This window comes from Myotis nattereri, assembly GCF_964212035.1.
Source record: "Myotis nattereri genome assembly, chromosome: 15".
Lineage (NCBI taxonomy): Eukaryota > Metazoa > Chordata > Mammalia > Chiroptera > Vespertilionidae > Myotis > Myotis nattereri.
The window spans coordinates 38,476,837-38,496,088 of record NC_138090.1 but is presented as its reverse complement, the minus strand read 5'-3'; the positions used below and the strand labels follow the sequence as shown (position 1 = coordinate 38,496,088).

General features: G+C 47.1%; 1 protein-coding gene across 1 annotated transcript in view; it reads right to left on the bottom strand.

Moving 5' to 3' along the window:
• The window catches only part of SIPA1L3 (signal induced proliferation associated 1 like 3), a gene marked incomplete at its 5' end in the record, with an annotated part of 148,841 nt that overhangs the window by 74,562 nt on the left and 55,027 nt on the right, over nucleotides 1–19,252 (bottom strand). Inside the window, 3 exons of the mRNA XM_081106713.1 lie at nucleotides 567–704; nucleotides 1,734–1,985; nucleotides 15,338–15,612. Of these exons, the coding sequence (XP_080962839.1) occupies nucleotides 567–704; nucleotides 1,734–1,985; nucleotides 15,338–15,612 (665 nt within the window). The remainder of the gene's footprint in view (nucleotides 1–566; nucleotides 705–1,733; nucleotides 1,986–15,337; nucleotides 15,613–19,252) is intronic.

Sequence of the window (19,252 nt, the reverse complement as noted above, 5' to 3'; positions counted from 1 at the left end):
GGGCAGATATGCGCAGAAGGCTGAAGACCACAGTAAAGGTGAGGACAAAGGGAGACATCCAGAATGAGGCCCATGGCTCAGGTCTGTGACAAGAGAATGGTGAGAGTTCCTGGGTCCCCAGAGGAGGAAGTGCACAGGGCACTGGAGCTGAAGGTAGCTGGGTTTATCCTGGGGGCACAGGAGCCATGGAGGAGTTGGGATAATCCCTCAGTCTGGGGAAGGATCCAAGGGGACAGGACTGAAGCCTGAGGGGCTATGAAAACTGGGTAATGCAGGTGGCCTGGTCTTGGGAGTGGGGCTGGAGAGGTAAATATATGGCCATGCTGGAAGGTGAATGGTCTTGCTCAAACAAGTGATACAGGTATCAAGAAAGTGGCAACCAATATTCTGCTGCAAGATAAGCCAGCACGAGTCCTGCTCAGGCACAACCAACCCTCTGATGACCTGCAGGGTGCCAGAAACCCCATAAAGTGGCCTTGGACTTACAGGGTATGTGCATTTCCTGGGAAAGAAGGATCCCCAGGTTTCACCAGATTCCTTAATTTGAAAAGAGTGGAGATTCTGACCTTTCTGGGGATGGCTTGTATCTTGCATAGGTGGCCGAGCCTGGGGTGGAGAAGCTCCCAGAAGGTTGTCGGTAGGGAGGGGCTTTGTCGACCCCTGCTGGTGATGCTGTGTAAGGGGTTTCTGGGAAGCTAACAGGCCTGGAACAGACAAGAGGGAAGAAGGTGGGTGAGAGAGGAAGATACCCTTGCCCTCACAGAGGAGGGACAGACACACCTTTCACTCAGGCCCAACCACATCTCATCTGCTTTATCTGCTATCATCCCCTGGGGGTGGACAGGGCTGCTGAGCAAAGGGCAGCAGGAAGCTGGGGATACTCCTGCCCTCCCCTCCCCCTCTCCCACTTTGGCCTCCCACGCCCTCAGCCACTGTGGCCCTGACATGGGCCTGATAGGACTGTTCTAGCCCACTCCTGGGACAACATGCTTCTCTGCAGCTTAGATCCCTCCATTTCTTGAAAAACTCCCTTTATCTTTTAATATATAATATATTCAAAAGAATTTATCTGTAAGGTATATGTCATCACAATAAACTCTTTGAACTAGAATGGTGGCGATATCTATACACATGTGGGCTGCTCCCCTTCTCACTTCCCTGCCTCCCCCAGGAAGTTATCACATCCTAGGCCAGTGATGGCGAACCTTTTGAGCTCGGCGTGTCAGCATTTTGAAAAACCCTAACTTAACTCTGGTGCCGTGTCGCATATAGAAATGTTTTGATATTTGAAACCATAGTAAAACAAACACTTATATTTTTGATATTTATTTTATATATTTAAATGCCATTTAACAAAGAAAAATCAACCCAAAAAGTGAGTTCGGGTGTCACCTCTGACACGTGTGTCAGGTTCGCCATACTCTGTGCTTATCAGTCCCTTGACCTTTTAAAACACACAGTTTTAACCATACATAGTATGGCGAATTTCCACCTCAGACACTGAGCTGTCAGCACTAGGCCCTCACACAACGGGCTCAGATTATAAGTTGAAGGAAAGGGAGGCAGGGACAGAGGGAGGGAGGAAGGCATGAATGAATGAAGGGAGGAGGGAGGAAGGCAAAGGACAAGAAGGAAAGGAGGAAGACTGAGAAGGGACTGGAAAGAAAAGGAAGGAGAGAGAAAAGGACAGGAGGGAGATGGGGACAGGAGTCGATGCCCTTGGGGGTCCTTACCTCTTGCTGTGCAGGGGCTGGGACTCCCGAAAGGGGACCATGGGGGTCTGCTTCGGGGGCCGGCTCAGGGGCTGAGGGTGGCCGGGGGTAGCAGGAGTGGCCCACTTGGAGGCTGGTAGAGAGTTGTGGGAGGCGGGTCCACTCCACTGCCAGGGAGCATTGCTGCGGTAGGGGGGCCGGCCCCCGGAGGGCATGCTGTCCTGCTCAGGCTTGGGCTCTGAGGTATTCATGTCGTAGGTCTCTGGCCACCCCCTAGGAAGAGAAACTTTGTTACTCAGAAAGGCTCTGGACCACCTGCACACATGCCCGCTGCCTGGTGACATTGGGTAGGCTTCCCTGGCACAATTTAAACCATGGTGGCCTATTTTAGAGGCTGAGTAGACGACAGGGCCCAACACAGGGGTCTGTCTGACTGGCTGCTTGATTTCATCTCCACGCCCCTTTTCTCCTTCCTCTCCCTTCTCCCTGACACAGGCCTCAAATCAGCCAGTGTTCTCCATGGACTGGCTCGGCCCTCCTTAGCAGTACTGGGGCCAGAAAGGCAGAACTGAGCTGTGGGAGCTCAGTTCAGAGTACTTGGCTTGGAAGCTCTCATGCCCCCATTGAGCCAGTCCTCTGGTTTGGCTTAGTGGATAGAGTGTTGGACTAGGGACTAAAGGGCCCCAGGTTTGATTTCCATCAAGCGCACGTACCTAGGTTGCAAGCTCCTCCCCGGGCCGGGGCCCTGGTCAAGGTGTGTGCAAGAGGCAACCAATCAATGTGTTTCTCTCTCTCTCTCCCTCTCTCTAAAAAAGAAAAAAAAAAAATCAATGGAAAAATATCCTCCATGAGGATTAAAAAAAAAAAAAAAAAAGGAGATATCCTTAGGATCAAAGGATAGTATCTGCTTTGTTCCCAAGAATTTCAATGACAGCTGGAAGAGGAGCAGGTGACCTACTTAAAAAAAAAACAAAAAAACAAACAAAACCCCCACAAAATCCAGAACCTTGAAATAAATGCAGAACTAACAGCCTGTGACTCCCCCAGACCAGGCTGGCACAGGAATTATGGCATTCCTGGCTGCAGGCGGGGAGAGCCTTGGGCTGGGTTGGAGGGTCTTGGACTGGGTTGACATTCTCCATTGAGGCTGGAGAGCAGGCAGGAGGGCTCTGAGCCGGAGGAAGGAGCTGTGGGAGCTCAGTTCAGATGATTTGGCTTGGAAGCTCTCATGCCCCCATTGAGCCAGTCCTCTGTGACTCTCCTGAGTCCTTTGGAGCCCAGGGAACTTTCAGGGCCACCAGACAAAAAGATCTGGTGGACTTGGTGGCTGGAGCCCAGGACATGGCTACTAAGGAGTTCTCCAAAGGTGACCCGAGGGTGTGCTCTGGCACCTGGTAGACACATTGCCCCTCAGCAGCATGAAGGTCAGAGCTGACATTTGGCAGCTTGTTCTGACAGTCAGAGAAGAATGGTATCAGGTGTGGAATGACAAGAACACAAATGTCTAATAGAGCTCGTAGATATGGTAGGCTGGGTAGAAATAGAGGAGGGCAGCAGCACGGCTCCAGGCAGTGCACACCTGCTGTTGTCTACCCAGCTTCCACATCCCTGGCTCCTGAGAACAGGTCTGTGGGCTCTGGGTAGGGCTTGACCCCACTGCTTGGCTCCAGGTAAGAGCATGTGACCTAGGCCTGGCCAGTCAGAAACTCCTCTCCTTCTGGACATGACTGGCATACGACTGCCATGTGCCACTGCCATGTGCCCTAAAGTGGGGTCAATTAGACACAGTAGGCATCAATTCTGGAACTGTTTCTGAAACTACTGGAGGAAACTTCTATTTCACTGTGGCTGCTGAGCTGGGGAGACCAATAGCTGGAGCTGTGAGGCGGAGTGGGCCATCTTTGTCCCCATGAAGTAGGAGATGGCTTGAGAATGACATTAATGCAGAAAAGGAGGCAGGTGATAGATTCCTGATGAGGGTGCCTGAGTCTTGGCACAGAGCCTTGCTTAAATCTTGCTCTGTCTCCCAGTCTTGTCAAGCACATAAGCCAGCACAGCCCCTCTCTGCTTTATCATGCTTGAGCTGGTTCTGTTGCTGGTAATCCTGATCAGCCCATCACACTTTAGAGCAGTGGTTCTCAACCTTCCTAATGCTGCGACCCTTTAATACAGTTCCTCATGTTGTGGTGACCCCCAATTTCATTGTTACAAATTGAACATAATTAATGCATAGTGATTAATCAAAAAAAAAAAAGTAATTATATATGTGTTTTCCGATGGTCTTAGGCGACTCCTGTGAAAGGGTCGTTCGACCCCCAAAGGGGTTGCAACCCACAGGTTGAGAACCGCTGCTTTAGAGAGAAGTATACTGAAGCAGAGAAGGTCACACAGGCAGTAAGAAATGAAACTACATTTAAACACAGTTGAGCCCTGGCTGGTGTAGTTCAGTTGGTTAGAGTGTTGTCCCATGTACTGAAGGGTTGCAGGTCTGATTTCTGGTTAGGGAACATACCTAGGTTCTGGGTTCCATCCCTAGTTGGACACGAATGGGAGGCAACTGACTGATGTTTCTCTCTCTCCCTGAAATCAATAAAAACATATCCTTAGGTGAGGATTAAAATAACAAACAGTGAACTCCATATGACCCAGCAATCCCTCTCCTTGGTATATACCCAAAAAACTCAAAATCATGTATCTGCAAAGATATATGCACCCCTATGCTCACTGCAGCATTATTCATGGTGGCCAAGGCATGGAAACAGCCAAAGTGTCCTGCGATTGAGGGCTCAATAAAGAAGATATGGTACAGATATATAATGGTACTCAGCCATAAGAAATGACAAAATAGTGCCATCTGCAACAATATGGATGGCACTTGAGAACATTATGCTAAGTGAAATAAGTCAGTCAGTAAAAGCTAAGAACTAAGTTATTTCACTCATATGTGGGATATAAAACTGAAACTCCTGGACACAAACAGCAATGTGGTGATTGCCAGAGGAAAAGGGGTGGAGGGAGATCTGTATATTGCACTGTGTGCCCACCATCCAGTCAAATCTTCTTGTGTCACCTTATATTAGGACCACTTTCTCCCTCCACCCCTTTTTCTCTGGCAATCACCACACTGCTGTTTGACCAGTCATTTTTTTAGTAGCATGTTGTTTAATCTCCATGTATTTGTGGGTTTCCTTACTTCCTTTTTGCAACTGATTTCTAACTTCAGGGCACTGTGATCAGACAATATGCTTGGTATAATTTTAACCTTCTTGAATTTGTTGATGCTAGTTTTGTAACCCAATATATGGTCTACCCTTGACAATGTTCTATGTGCACTGGAGAAGAATCTATAATCTGATGTTTTGGGATAAAAGGTTCTGTAAATGTCAATTATGTCCATTTGGTCTAGTGTTTAAGGATGATATTTCTTCACTGATTTTCTGTTTGGTTGATCTGTCTAGAGCTGTCAATGGAGTATTAAGGCCCCCAACTATGATTGTGTTTTGATTTGTTTCTCCCTTTAGTTCTATGAGTAGATGTTTTATATATTTTGCTGCTCCCTTGTTGGGTGCATATTCTTAATAGAAGTATTATGTTTTGTTGATATAATGTCCCCTTTATCATTATAAAGTTCCATCTTTGTCTCTTGTTATCTTGAAAACTATTTTGCCAGATGTAAGTATGGCTATACCTGCTTTTCTGTGGATGCTATTTGCTTGGAAAATCATTTCCTGCCCTTTTAGTTTAAACCTACATTTGTCTTTGCAGCTTGGATGTGGGCAGCATATGGTTTTGTTTTGTTTTGTTTTGTATCTACTCTGCTACTTTGTGCCTCTTTATTGGTGAATTCAGGCCACTTACATTTAGGGTAATTACTAATGTATGATGATTTCCTACAGCCATTTTATCTTTTGTTTTCTGGTTGTTCTGTGCCTCAATTGCTTCCTTTCCTTTGTGTTTCTGTTTGCCTAGTGGTATTCCATTCTTCTTTCCTTTGTTTCCTCTTTTTTTAAAGCTATGTGTCCTGGTTTGGGGATTTTTTTTGGTGTGTGGTTACCATTAGGTTTATACAAAATAAACTTGCATATATACAATTTTTTTTTCTTTTGAGTGCAATCTGATCTTCATCCTCCTTTGCCAGTATAGACCTTTACCCCCTCCTCTTTTATGTTTTTTTTTTGTTGTCACAAATTATCCATGTTTATGCTGTAAGTTTTTTGGTGATCTTACTCATAGTGTTGTGATCTTATGTTATTTGTTTCAGGTAGAATAACTCCCTTGAGTATTTCTTGCAATTAGGTTCTCTGGTAATAAAATCCCTCAATTTCTGTATGTCTGGGAATGTTTTTATTTCTCCTTCATATTTAAAGGATAATTTTGCTGGATATATTATTCATGGCTGGGAATTTCTTTCTTTCAGAGTCTGAATATTTGGTTTCATTCTCTTCTGGCTTGTAGAGTTTCTGCTGAGAAGTTGGATGAAATTCTGATGGGTTTTCCTTTGTAGGTCACTTCCTTCTTTTCCCTGTTTGGAGAATTTTTTCTTTGTCATTTATTTTAAAAAATATATATTTTTATTGATTTCAGAGAGGAATGGAGAGGGAGAGATAGGAACATCAATGACAAGAGAGAATTATTGATTGGCTGCATCCTGCATGCTCCACACTGGGGATCGAGCCCACAACCCTGGCATGTGCCCTGACCGGGAATTGTGCTCAACCACTGAGCCATGCTGGCTAGACTGTCATTAATTTTTGACAGCTTCAATACTAAGTGCCTTGGAGAGGGCCTTTTTGGATTGAGGTAACTAGGTGTTCTGTTGGCTTCTTGGATTTGAGCATCTAATTCTTTCCATAGTTCTCATCCACTATTTGTTTTAATAGATTCTCCATTGTATGCTTCCTCTCTTCCTCCCCCGCAATGCCTCTAATTCTAATATTGCGTTTCTGATTGTTCTCATAGAGCTTTTTCATCTTTCTTTATGATCAGGTTTTTCTCTTCTTCCCTGTGCATCATTTCTTGATTCATATCTTCGAAATCACTAATTCTTTCCTCCATCTGGTTGGTTCTGTTTTCTATGCTCAGTAGTTCACTTTTTTTTTTAAAGATGTTACCAACAGTTAGCCTTTCTTTTCTTTTTTTAAAATATATTTTGTTGATTTTTTACAGAGAGGAAGGGAGAGGGATAGAGAATTAGAAACATTGATGAGAGAGAAACATCGACCAGCTGCCTCCTGCACACCTCCTACTGGGGATGTGCCCACAACCAAGGCACATGCCCTTGACTGGAACCCGGGACCTTTCAGTCCACAGGCCGATGCTCCATCCACTGAGCCAAACCAGTTTGGCACAGTTCTCTCTTAATCTCTTTAATTGCATGCTTCATTTCCAGGATTTCTGATTGGTTCTTTTTAAAAGTTTCAATCTTTTTGGTAAAGTACTTGCTTTGTCCATTAATTTATTTTCTTAGTACACTTATTTGCCTGTCAGTATTTTCTCACATCTCCTTGAGTATTTTCAGAACTGCAATCTTAATATCTCTGTCATTTATATAACATATTTCCATGTGTTCCAGCTTGCTTTCTGGGGATTTTTCCATTTTCTTTCTGACCATCCTCATTACCATGGTTATTCATGATGTTTGCTCTTCTCCTTTGTCTAGGCATGCAGCTTTCTATGGAGAGGTCTTTCTACTATTTTCTAGTAGATGGCGCTGAATCACAATATTTTTTTAGCTATGTGATCTCCCAGTCTCGAACCTCCATAGCTTCCATATGACAGTACAGCCTTACTGCTTGGGGGTGGGGTTTGTTTTGCCTTCACAGTAATGGTGGCCTCTGACCTCTGTGGGGTTCTGCCCCAAGCACGCTTCCTAGGACTACTCACATAGGGAAACCGGTTCTACTGCAATAGCTCTTGGACTGACTCCAAGGGCAAAGGGAGGCAAGTTATGCGAGTCCAAGTGGCAGCAGGGCTCTGTGGTTCCGTTGCTTTGCCTGAAATACCACTGCCGGCAGACAGTGGAGAGCTGTATGGCAGAACCCCATTCTCTGTCAGGTGTCTGATGACTCAGAAACTGCACTCCCTCACTGCTCGTCTTGCTGGGCTGCCCCTTGTCCCACTCTCCCCACTGCAGCTCTCTGTTCCTCCTGGCTGAAAGAAGTGCCTGCTACTGCGGGTTTCTCCCTTCTCCCAGCCAAGCCACAAGCTCTCAGCTGCAGGGCTGTCTGTGCTTTCCTCTCTTCTTGACTCCCTGTTTAATCCCAGTTGCCCACTTTTAGATGTTTCAATGTGTGGGTCTCTCAGGCATGTGTCTGTGTTGAGCAGATATTTCTTTGTTGAATTATAGTTGGTTAAGCTGTTGAAATTTCACGCTGACTCCTGACTGCTCACCTGCCTGCCTGATTGCCCCTAACTGCCTCTGCTTGCCTGCCTGATTGCCTCTAACTGACCTCCCCTGCCGGCCTGATCTTGCCCCCAACTGGTTTCCCCTGCCAGCCTGATCTCGCCCCCAATTGCCTCTGCCTGCCTGATCACCCCTAACTGCCTGCCCTTGCCAGCTTGATCTCATCCCCAACTGACCTCCCCTGCCAGCCTGGTTGCCCCCCAACTGCCCTCCCCTGCTGGCCTGATTGTCCCTAATGGCCTCTGCCTCGGCCCCCACCACCATGGCTTTGTCCGGAAGGAAGTCAGATGTCCAGAAGATGGCTGGCCGACCCGGTCTCATTAGCATATTACCCTTTTAGTAGTATAGATGGACATAAAAAGAACAGCACACTTAACCTCAGATACCATCCTGCCCCCTCCCCCACACCCTGCCCTCTTGGCATTAATTAACAGATTCATCTCCCTCCTTCCCTCCCTCCCTTCCTTCCTTCCACTAAATGTTTTTATTGACTTTTAGAGAGAGGGGAAGGGAGAGGGAGGAAGAGGGAGGGAGAGAGAATCACTGATATGAAAGAGAAATATTGACTGGCTGCCTCCTGTAGGCACCCTGACTGGAGATGAACCTACAACCTAGGCATGTGCCCTGACCGGAATCAAACTGATGACCTTTTGGTGCATGGGATGACACCCAACCAACTTAGCCACACCAGCCAGGGCTCACCTCACTTTAAATAACCAGTTACTATTCCATCATGTGAGGACCTGGGATTTAATCAGCCAGAACCTATGGTTGGATACTTAGGTTGCTTTTTAATCTTTTGCTCGACCAACAACACTGCACTAAATATTCCTTTCCAACCTCTTGGCTACTCACGGGAGATGTCTGAGGGAGGATGCCCATGGGCTTACAGACCACTTTTCCTCACTGCCTCCTTGGCCTTGATTCCTGACAGCCTGATTTTTGGGGGCCATGGGGACTCCTTTCTTATCTCACTTGTGCAGATTCAATTTCCCTTCTGAGGGAGGACTTTCCAACTCCCCAACCCATCTGCGGTCTGAAGTCCAACTAAAGAGGACAAAAGCTTCACAGATCACTTTCCCCGTCAGGCAGCAAAGCAACAGAGACAACAAGGTGAAAACATCCCTCCTGAGCCTGTGCAAGCACCCAAGGTCAAAATGACGTATTTTATCAGGGGCTCTGGCATGTCCTCCTGGCTACCTGGTTCAGCCCAGCTGTGGCTTAGCAGTGCAGGGCTCACTTGAGAACCCCAGCCTTGTGGCCTACGGGTGCAAGGATGTCCCCCTATACTCTACCCTGTGTCCCAAGAGCATGGGGTCTGGATATGTGCCCTCCAGAGCCTGGCTAGTGGCAAGGAGAGCATCTTTGCCCATCCCTGAGGGTTTCCACTCAGAGCTCATCGTGACATTTGAGCCAGGAGGCCAGGGTTGCATCAGGAGGCTGAAGGGACCCCAGAATTGCGCTATCAGGTCTTCAAAGAAGGCCAGTCAGACACTCTTGCATTTGAAGTACCACAAAACCCACACAAGTCCCAACCCACACCCATCCCTGTGAACAAGAGATCCTGTTTCGTAGCCACTTTGTAAAGGGACCAGGATGACTGTTTTTTTCCTAAATTGGGCAGGGAGCAGAACTCGTCTGTCTGGTCACACCCTCCCTGGTCTGTCACCAAAACTAGAGAAGTAAGACTGCAGACTTTTACCTTCACTTCAGCTGGGCCCTGCTGCAGGTGTAGGGCACCTTCAGATCCTCTCACACTCCCTGAGTTTTGTAGAGTCATCCGACAGGTGGGCTGGCTTGCTGCGTGCATACATGTAGGGATGAGCATGTATGTAGGGAGAGGAGAGAGGGAGCCAGCCTGTGGAGTTACCTTGGCTTGACTTGCCTCTGCAGAGCTCAGAGTGGGTGTGGCTGGCTTTGGCTCTGCAAAGATGGAGGAGGCCCCAGAAGAGGACTGGGAGAAGGGATATCTGAGGCTTGTCAGAAGTCTGGAGGCTGAGGGACCAGGGTGTGCACGTGGGTGGCCAAACCCTTGGTTGCAGGGGTTAGACTTGCCCAGAACTGCCCCCCACTGAGTTCAGAGCAAGCAGGACTCAGGAAGAGGGGGATGGAATAACCAGAATTTGCATGTAGGGAGTTTTCAACATCTCTCTTTTAAAAATAATATATTTTTTTTTTTATTTCAGAGAGGAAGGGAGAGGGAGGGAGAAATAGAAACATTAATGATGAGAGAGAATCATTGATAGGCTGCCTCCTGCATGCCCCCCACTGGGGATCGAGCCCGCAACCTGGCATATGCCCTTGACTGGAATCGAACCTGGGACCCTTCAGTCCACAGGCTGATGCTCTATTCACTGAGCCAAACCAGCTATGGTGAGTTTTCAACATCTTTTAGAGACAGCAGAGCATATGGGAATGGGCAAACTGGATTGAGTTTGCTGTCACTTATTAGCTGTATAACCTTGCACCAAGTGACTTAACTGTTCCACTCCGGGCCTTACTTTCTTATCTGTTAAGTGGGGATCACACCAGTCTTGGGAGTTCATGTGTATAAGCACTCCATGTCACCTCATCTCATGCCTTCCTCTTGGATTACTCTGCTCTAGCCACACCACCCTATTACTTCTTCTTTTTAATGTATTGATTTTGAGAAAGAGAGCTAGAGGGAGAGATAGAGAATATCGATTTGTTGTTATACCTATTTATGCATTCACTGGTTGCTGCTAGTATGTGCCCTGACTGGGGACTGAACTTGCAATCTTGGTGCATCAGGAAAATGCTCTAACCAATGAGCTATCTGACCAGGGTGTGCTTAATCACTTTTAACTGTTGGTAAGAGGAACTGGTTCAGGCTCTTATGAACTTTGGGAATTTCTCTAATCCTTTCAGGTGTTCCTCCCACCCTCCACCTTTACTTTCTTAAAGCAGTCACACTACCCTCCTACTAATCTGTCAACAAGCCGAGGAACTTTGTTCTCACCTTTGTGATGGATGCTCCCTCCCTGCAAGGCCTTCTTCTGGCTCCTTCTCACTTTCTCGACCATCTTCTCCAAGGTCAGGTCATGCCCTTTATTTCCTCACACTCAGTATCTCACAGCTAGCATCTCTAGAGTGCCTCCTACGGGCCAAGTACTATTTCACATGGTTTACCAGTCTTACCTCCTCCAACATTGCAACAACCCTTTGAGGAAAGGATCTATTATCGTCCTCATTTTACAAATGAAGAAACTGAGGTACAGAGGGTGAGGCCACTTGTGAAGGGCTATAGTTAATAAAAGGAGCTGGGATTCAAACCGAGGCAATCTCACTGCAGAGCCCACCTTCCTACTACACTCGGCTGCCTCCCCTTTTTGCTGTATGCAATCGTCCTATTTGCTTAGTTGTTTATTGTCTGTCTCCTGACCCATATGTTAGCTCTATCAGGGCCAACTCCTTGCCTGCCCTCTGTGTAGCTTGGAATGTAGTGATTTTCCCTCTCTGTCTCTGGTCATTTCTGGAGATGGCTAGAGTGCCAACTCATCAATCCAAAAATTGAATTTATCCTGTCTTCCCTGTGTAAATTATACCTCAGAGTAACCATATAGTTACTGAAGGCAAGTTTTTTTTAGAAGAATTACAGCCAATAAATGAAGAAAAATGGCAGCATTGAGCATATCTATAATAATAAAAGCATAATATGCTAATTAGACCAGATGTCATAGCTGGGCTGTAAGGAAAGCAGGGTATGGGTGCCTGCCAGCGGCCAGAGGGAAGCCTGAGTCCTGGGTGCCTGCTGGTGGTTGGAGGGAAGCCTGGGTCCCGGGTGCATGCTGGCGGCCGGAGGGAAGCCAGTGCTGGCAGCTGGAAGGAAGGCCTACTCTTTATTTTTTTAAAATATATTTTATTGATTTTTTTACAGAGAGGAAGGGAGAGAGATAGTTAGAAACATCGATGAGAGAGAAACATCGATCAGCCGCCTCCTGCACATCTCCTACAGGGGATGTGCCCGCAACCCAGGTACATGCCCTTTACCGGAATCGAACCTGGGACCTTTCAGTCCACAGGCCGACCCTCTATCCACTGAGCCAAACCGGTTTCGTCGGAAGGCCTACTCTTGCACGAATTTTGTGCATCGGGCCTCCAGTCACAACTATAATGAAAAAATAAATCTAGGTAATAATCGCAATGGCAGCTGAAAGCTGAGGGGAAATGTATGATGACAGATGAGGTTGCCACATGTGAACCCTCTGATGGCTCTTTGCATCACACACAGAGGGACAGCCAGATACATGGTGCCTCCTGATGGACACACACTGGTAAGTGTTGTTACCAAAAGAAATTTAACCACAATCTGGTCAATACAGAACTCCAGTTTACAGGAAAAACACGTGCTAAAGAAACAGGGGATGCAAGCAGCTAAGTTTATGAAGTGGGAAACTCCTGGAACAGTGGCCTGGTTTCTTTCCCAAATAAGTTGCAAGAAAAAAAAATGAAGGGAGAACTTACAGATTAAAAGAGCATGAAAAGATACATCAACCAAATGCAGTAGGAGGAGCCTGATTAACAAAACAACTGTTGTTTAAAAGTATCTCTGATATGACAAAAGTTATTGATATTCACTTATTGTTAAAATTTTTAAGTGTACTTACTAGTAATTTTTTAAAGATCCTGATGGGGTAGAGATACAATCCCAGAATTTGAATTGTTTCAAATAGTTCAAGGTGGGGAAGCTGGAGATTTAAAAACAAAAAACTAGTCCTAGCTGGTTTGGCTCAGTGGATAGAGTGCCGGCCTGCAGACTGAAGGGTCCCAGGTTCGATTCCAGTCAAGGGCATGCACCTTGGTTGCAGGCACATCCCTAGTAGGGGGTGTGCAGGAGGCAGCGGATCGATGTTTCTCTCTCATCAATGTTTCTAGCTCTCTATCCCTTCCCCTTCCTCTCTGTAAAAAATCAATACAATATATTTAAAAAACAACAACAAAAAACATACCTTAAAAAAACAAAAAACCAGCTAAATGTTGATAAATGTTGAAACAACAGGTTCAGTATACTTTTAATATGTTTGAAACATTCTATTAAAAAACACACAAACAAAATGAAAAGAAACAAAACTTGTGCCCTAGCTGGTTTGGCTCACTGGATAGTGTCGGCCTGGGGACTGAAGGGTCCCAGGTTCGATTCCGGTCAAGGGCATGTACCTTGGTTGCAGGCACATCCTCAGAAGAGGGTGTGCAGGAGGCAGCTGATCGATGCTTCTCTCTCATCGATGTTTCTAACTCTCTATCCCTCTCCCTTTCTGTAAAAAAATCAATAAAATATATTTAAACAAACAAACAACAACAAAAAAAACTTGCACTGGCTTCCTACTGAATAATATCAAGCTCCTCATTGTGTCCAGAAAGCTCCCCTCAATTTGCCATTGGCCCCCTCAGTCCCTCTCTGTCCCTTTCTCCCACCTCTCACCCCTGCTTACTCTGTTCCAGCCATACCAGCCTCCCTGTGCTGTAGGAACATGCCCAATACACTTGCACTTCCAAGTCCCTGGCCAGTCCCTCTCTGGCCCAGAAAACCAGATGGCTACCTCTTCCCAGGAGCCTTCCATGACCACTCTGTCTGCAGCTCTTTGCCATGCTACAGACCCTGTATTTACCACACTTTAATCCTCTCCTTAGATCTCACTGCTGCCTGATCCTAGATTACCTGCCTATTTAATTACTAGAGGCCTGGTGCATGAATTCGTGCATGGGTGGGGTCACTCGGCCTGGCTGGCAATTGGGGCCGACTGGGGGGAGGGGGGGGCGGCTGGCCAGGGGGAGGGGCTGTGGGAGGTTGGCCGGCGGGGGGGTGGGGGGAGAGACCATGGGAGGTTGGCTGGCTGGGGGGGAGAGACTGTGGGAGGTTGGCTGGCTGGGGGGGAGAGACTGTGGGAGGTTGGCCAGCTGCGGGGGAGAGACTGTGGGAGGTTGCCCAGCTGGGGGAGGTTGGCTGTGGGAGCACACTGACCACCAGGGAACAGCTCCTGCATGGAGCAGCTGCCCCTTGGTGGTCAGTATGCATCATAGTAACCGGTCAACTGGTCATTTGGTCGCTTAGGCTTTTATATATATAGACTAGAGGCCCAGTGCATGAAATTCATGCACTGGGGGGGGGGGTGGTCCTCAGCCCAGCCTTCACCATCTCCAATCTGGGACCCCTCGGGGGATGTCTGACTGCCGGCTTAGGCCCAATCCCTATGGGACATCCCTCTCACAATCCGGGACTGCTGGTTCCCAACCACTTGCCTGCCTGCCTGACTGATTTCCTCTAACTGCTTCTGCCTGCCAGCCTGATCACCCCCTAACCACTCCCCTGTCAGCCTGATCGATGTCTATCTGCTACCCTGCCGGCCTGGTCACCCCCAACTGCCCTCCCCTGCCAGCCATCTTGTGGCTGTGGGCCATCTTTAAGGGTGGGGCAGTAAATTAGCATATTCCCTCCTTATTGGCTGTGGGCACCACCATCTTTGAGGGCAGGACAGTCAATTAGCATATTCCCTCCTTATTCGATAGGATTGCCTTCCCTTCCCTGCCAAGGGAAGAGGCACTGTTCACTTCTCTAACCTGAGCACTTTGATTAGAGCTCACACATAGTAAGGTCTCAATAAACATATGCCAAACAAATCAATGAAGTGTAGTGTATTCTGGGGCAATTTACCTCTTTTTTTGGTAAATCCTCACTGGAGGATATTTTTCCCATTGATATTTAGAGAGAGTGGAAGGGAAGGAGTGGGGGAGAGAGTGAAAAACATCAATGCAAGAGAGATACATCAATTGGTTGCCTTCCGCATGTGCCCCTATCAGGGCTGGGGATTGAACCTGCAACCCAGGCATGTGCCCTTGACCAAGAATTGAACCTGAGACCCTTTAATAAGTGGGCCGATGCTCTAACCACTGAGAACGCTGGCCAGGGCTAGAGCAAGTTACTTTTAATGCTGCATACATTATCTAGAAAACAGATTGCTGAGGGTGCCCATCTCATGGGGCTGCTGTGGAGATGAAATGGGATAATATGCATATGGTGCGCTTAAACCATAACTGGCTTGCAGTATGTGTTTGGCCAATGTTGACTCCTACTCCATCACCATTACCACTCTTCCGGATGACAAAGGGCCTCAAGTAACAACCCCGGGGAGGCCTCTTGTCAGTATTCTGGGAGCTGTCAACCTCCACTGCCCCTCCCACCTTGCAGGGTGAACTCCCTTACCTCCGGGGTGTGCCATCCTCGAAGGGTGGGATGATGACCACCTTGACGGTGACGGAGGTGCGCAGCAGGTCGATCATCTGGTCGTGGGTCAGTGTGACCACAGCCACCTTGCAGATCTCCACCAGCCGGCTGCCTTGCCGGAGGCCGGCCTGCCAGGCAAACCCATAGTCTTCTACCTCAGCCACAGTCCCGTCATACTTCACGTGGAAGCCCAGCTGCCCGAGCCCATTCCGCCGCAGAGTCATGTCCACCGTCTCCCAGCCGTTGGTCATCACCTGCAGGCAACAGGTGGGAATCTAGCTTCATAAGCTGTTTGGGGGTCAGCTCTTGTGGATGACACCTGATCAGATTCCTTCCTTTGAGGCCAAAGACCCAGCTGATCCCCATATAACCTCCCAGGTGATGCCAGGGTGCAGGAGCACAAACACCTAGTCCCAGCCCAGGATCCTGATTTTTGGAGAGAAAGTATGTGGCTCATTACCTCGGAGAGAGGCAGCAGTCACTAGCCAAGCCATGTTCTCCAAACATATATAGATGTGAGGTTCCAAGGAACAGAATCCCCGGTCCTTTAGCACATCCTCTTCTTGGGATAAAAAGAGAAACTTAACAAACTATGGCTATTAAGCAAGTTCCATCAAGATCTGTCTGCCTTTTCCTAAATCTCCATTAAGCAAAGAGAATGTGTGATGGTTTAAATTTCCTGTGAGAAGTCAACTCCTGGCTAGAAATTATCCTATTGAATGTGCCTATAAGAGTGGTGGCTTTCACACTTTTCTGACCATGACTTACAGTAAGAAAATTTATCCCACAAGCCACACTACGCATTTACATATGTACACATACATCATACACACAACAATCTTCCTTGCAATCCAAATTGATCACATTTGTGACTGTAGTTAGCAAGAAGTGAGAGTTTGGCCCTAACTGGTTTGGCTCAGTGGATAGAGCGTTGGCCTGCGGACTGAAGGGTCCCAGGTTCAATTCTGGTCAACGGCATGTGTACCTTGGTTCTGGGCACATCCCCAGTGGGGGGTGTGCAGGAGGCAGCTGATTGATGTTCCTCTCATTGATATTTCTAACTATCCCTTTCCCTTCTTCCCTGTAAAAAAATCAATAAAATACATTAAAAAAAAAAAAAAGAAGTGAGTTTGGATAGAAAAAACTTACCTGAAAATGAAACTATATCTGTTTGGTTCCTGATTTGGAAAGTGAAAATTTGGGAAGCAGGGCAACATCTAAGATGGGAACTGCCGGGAGCCGGTCCATCCTTGCTGTTTCAAGGGACCTGGCATATATGGCATACTGTTCTTAATATGTTTGCTCACCTTCTTGGCACTATGTATTTTAACCAAGGTCACCTCTCTGAGAAAGGTTGTTTCCCCAGGTAGGGATTTTCCCCTGAAGTTAGGGAGGGAATAAAACCCCTTAACTAAGTGCCAGGCGGGTAATTAATCACTTTAACTACGAACAATCATGTTTAAGCTACATAATCTTTACTCCCTGGAATGGCGATAAGAAACGCCCTAACCTTTGGAATAGAGATTGATAGGATTGGAATCAACTGGTATAAATACAGATGTAACAAGACAACAGGACACAGAACCTAGACACAGAACCCAGACACAGAACCCAGACACAGAACCTAGACACAGAACCTACACAGAACCTAGACATAGAACCTATACAGAACCTAGAGACAGAAGAACTTCGCTGGAGAGAACATGGCAAAAGATCCTGGACAGAAACTGGAGACTGAACCTAGAGACAGAACCTAGCGAGAGAACCTGGCTGAAGAACCTAGAGACAGAACCTGGTCACAGAACCTGGATAGAACATGGCAAGAGAACCTGACTAGAACCTGGTGACTGAACCTGGCTGGAGAACCTGGACAGAACCTGGCTGGAGAACCTAGCGAGGGAACATGGCTACAGAACCTTGCTGGAGAACCTAGCAAGAGAACATGGACACAGAACCTGGCTGGAGAGCCTAACCAGAACTTTGCTGGAGATCCAGACCAGAACTTGGCTGGAGATCCTGGCTAGAGATCCTGGCTAGGCTGCTGATCAACTGAACGCTGTCTCCGTGTCATTCCTTCTTCGCCGACTCCGTCCACACCTTTGGGGACCCCTGGACCTGCTGGGGTTGGACCCCAGCAGGGAACGCCACAAAAGAGTGGAAATCCTTACTCACGGGGGTGTACTCTGGTACTTTCTATTCTTTCCTAGGAAATTTTTGATTGAGATCCCATAATTGATTTCATTGCCTAGCCTGTTTACATAACAATAAGATGTTATTATTAATTCTCTACATATGATAATAACAAAACGTTTTAAGGGTCTATATGTTTTAGAGATAAATATTAAAATGACAGGATGTCTAGGATTTGTTTCAAAATGATTAGGGGGAGGGAAAGAAGATATAAGGTTGGCCATGGCTAATGATTATGGATGAGGCTAGGCGTTCATTATGCAAATCCTTTTACTTAAAAAAAAAGTCTAGTGCTTCCCTGGCCAGGTAGCTCAGCTGATTAGAGCGTTGTCCCAATATGCCAAGGTCGTGGGTTCAATCCGTGATCAGGGCACATATAAGAATCAACAAATAAATGCATATATAAGTGGAACAACAAATCAATATTTTTCTTTATGTCGCTCTCAAATCAATTAAAAAATTGTTTAGAGCCTCAAAGAGAAAGTATGACTGGATCTATCCTGGTCTATTACTTCTACTTTGGGAGTCGAAATTTCTTCCCTTTGAAGCAGTCACCCTTGTGTCCAAAGAATTTGGCTGTGGATTATAGAGACAAGTCTGCACGTCTGTGTTTGTGCCCGTGACCAATTAGGCCACACCAGCCCTGGGAGTCCTGGGGAGGGCCCAATCTTCTGGGGGGCCCAAGCAGCTCAGACAATGCTGCAGCAGAACTGCTAATGGCCTTCAAACTCCATTCTCCCCTCCTTCCCTTTAGTAGTAAGACTCTCCCACCCCCCACCGCAAGTTAGAGTTCTGATGGGTACAGGGCCACCTAGTTGGGGTCCACATTTCTCAGCTTTCCCCACAGCTGGGTGTGGACATATGACTTCGCTTTGGCTATCAGGATATGAGTTAAAGTGATGGAACTTCTACTTGTGTTTTTAAAAAGAAAATTGCTTGTTCTCCATGCTCACACATTCTCCTTCCCAGCAGACAGGGATGTGGGTATGGAGTGCCTGAAGGAAAAGGAGAAACTACAAGATGGAAGGGATGTGAGCCCTGTCCTTGACAGCCTTGACCAGCCTGAGCACTAAGCACGAGAGTATTAAACGCCCACCTTATTTCAGCTACAAGCAGCTCAGTCTACAACTACCCACAGTTACTTTGGATCATTTTGGACAGGAGCTGGTAGGACAACTGTCTCAGTGTCCTGAAACTACTGTGTCTGTCCCCTTTGCTTTTGTAACAAACCAAAGAAATCACTGCCCGAAGGAGAGATCCATTCCTGAAGTTTACAAGGTTCCAGAATGGTCCAATGGCAGAGGGAACACCAGACCAAACACACAGATCAGTTTGAAGGAACCTCTGCCGTGTCATGCAGCCACACTGCCCCAAGCCCCCCTCTGAAAGCTCATTTTCCTGAGGACTGATCTTTGTGTACCAGGCGCTAGGTATGCCTTTGATATGCCCAATTTCGCTAGATTAATAATTTGCTTATTTTATTGGGTGCCGAAACTTGAGGCGATGTCAGTTCCTCTAGGTCCTGACTCTGGAACTCCAGCTTTCAGCCACTGTGCTGTATCCCCTGCTGCTCCCCCTGCCGTTTGCTCTTTTGTTTCTTTGTCCCTTGCTCTTCACCAGGATGATTCTTCTTTATTGCTCTAGTCACAGTATAAAAGTAATATACTCATGGAAGTGCCCCCAACCCTGGGGGGCAGGCTCACA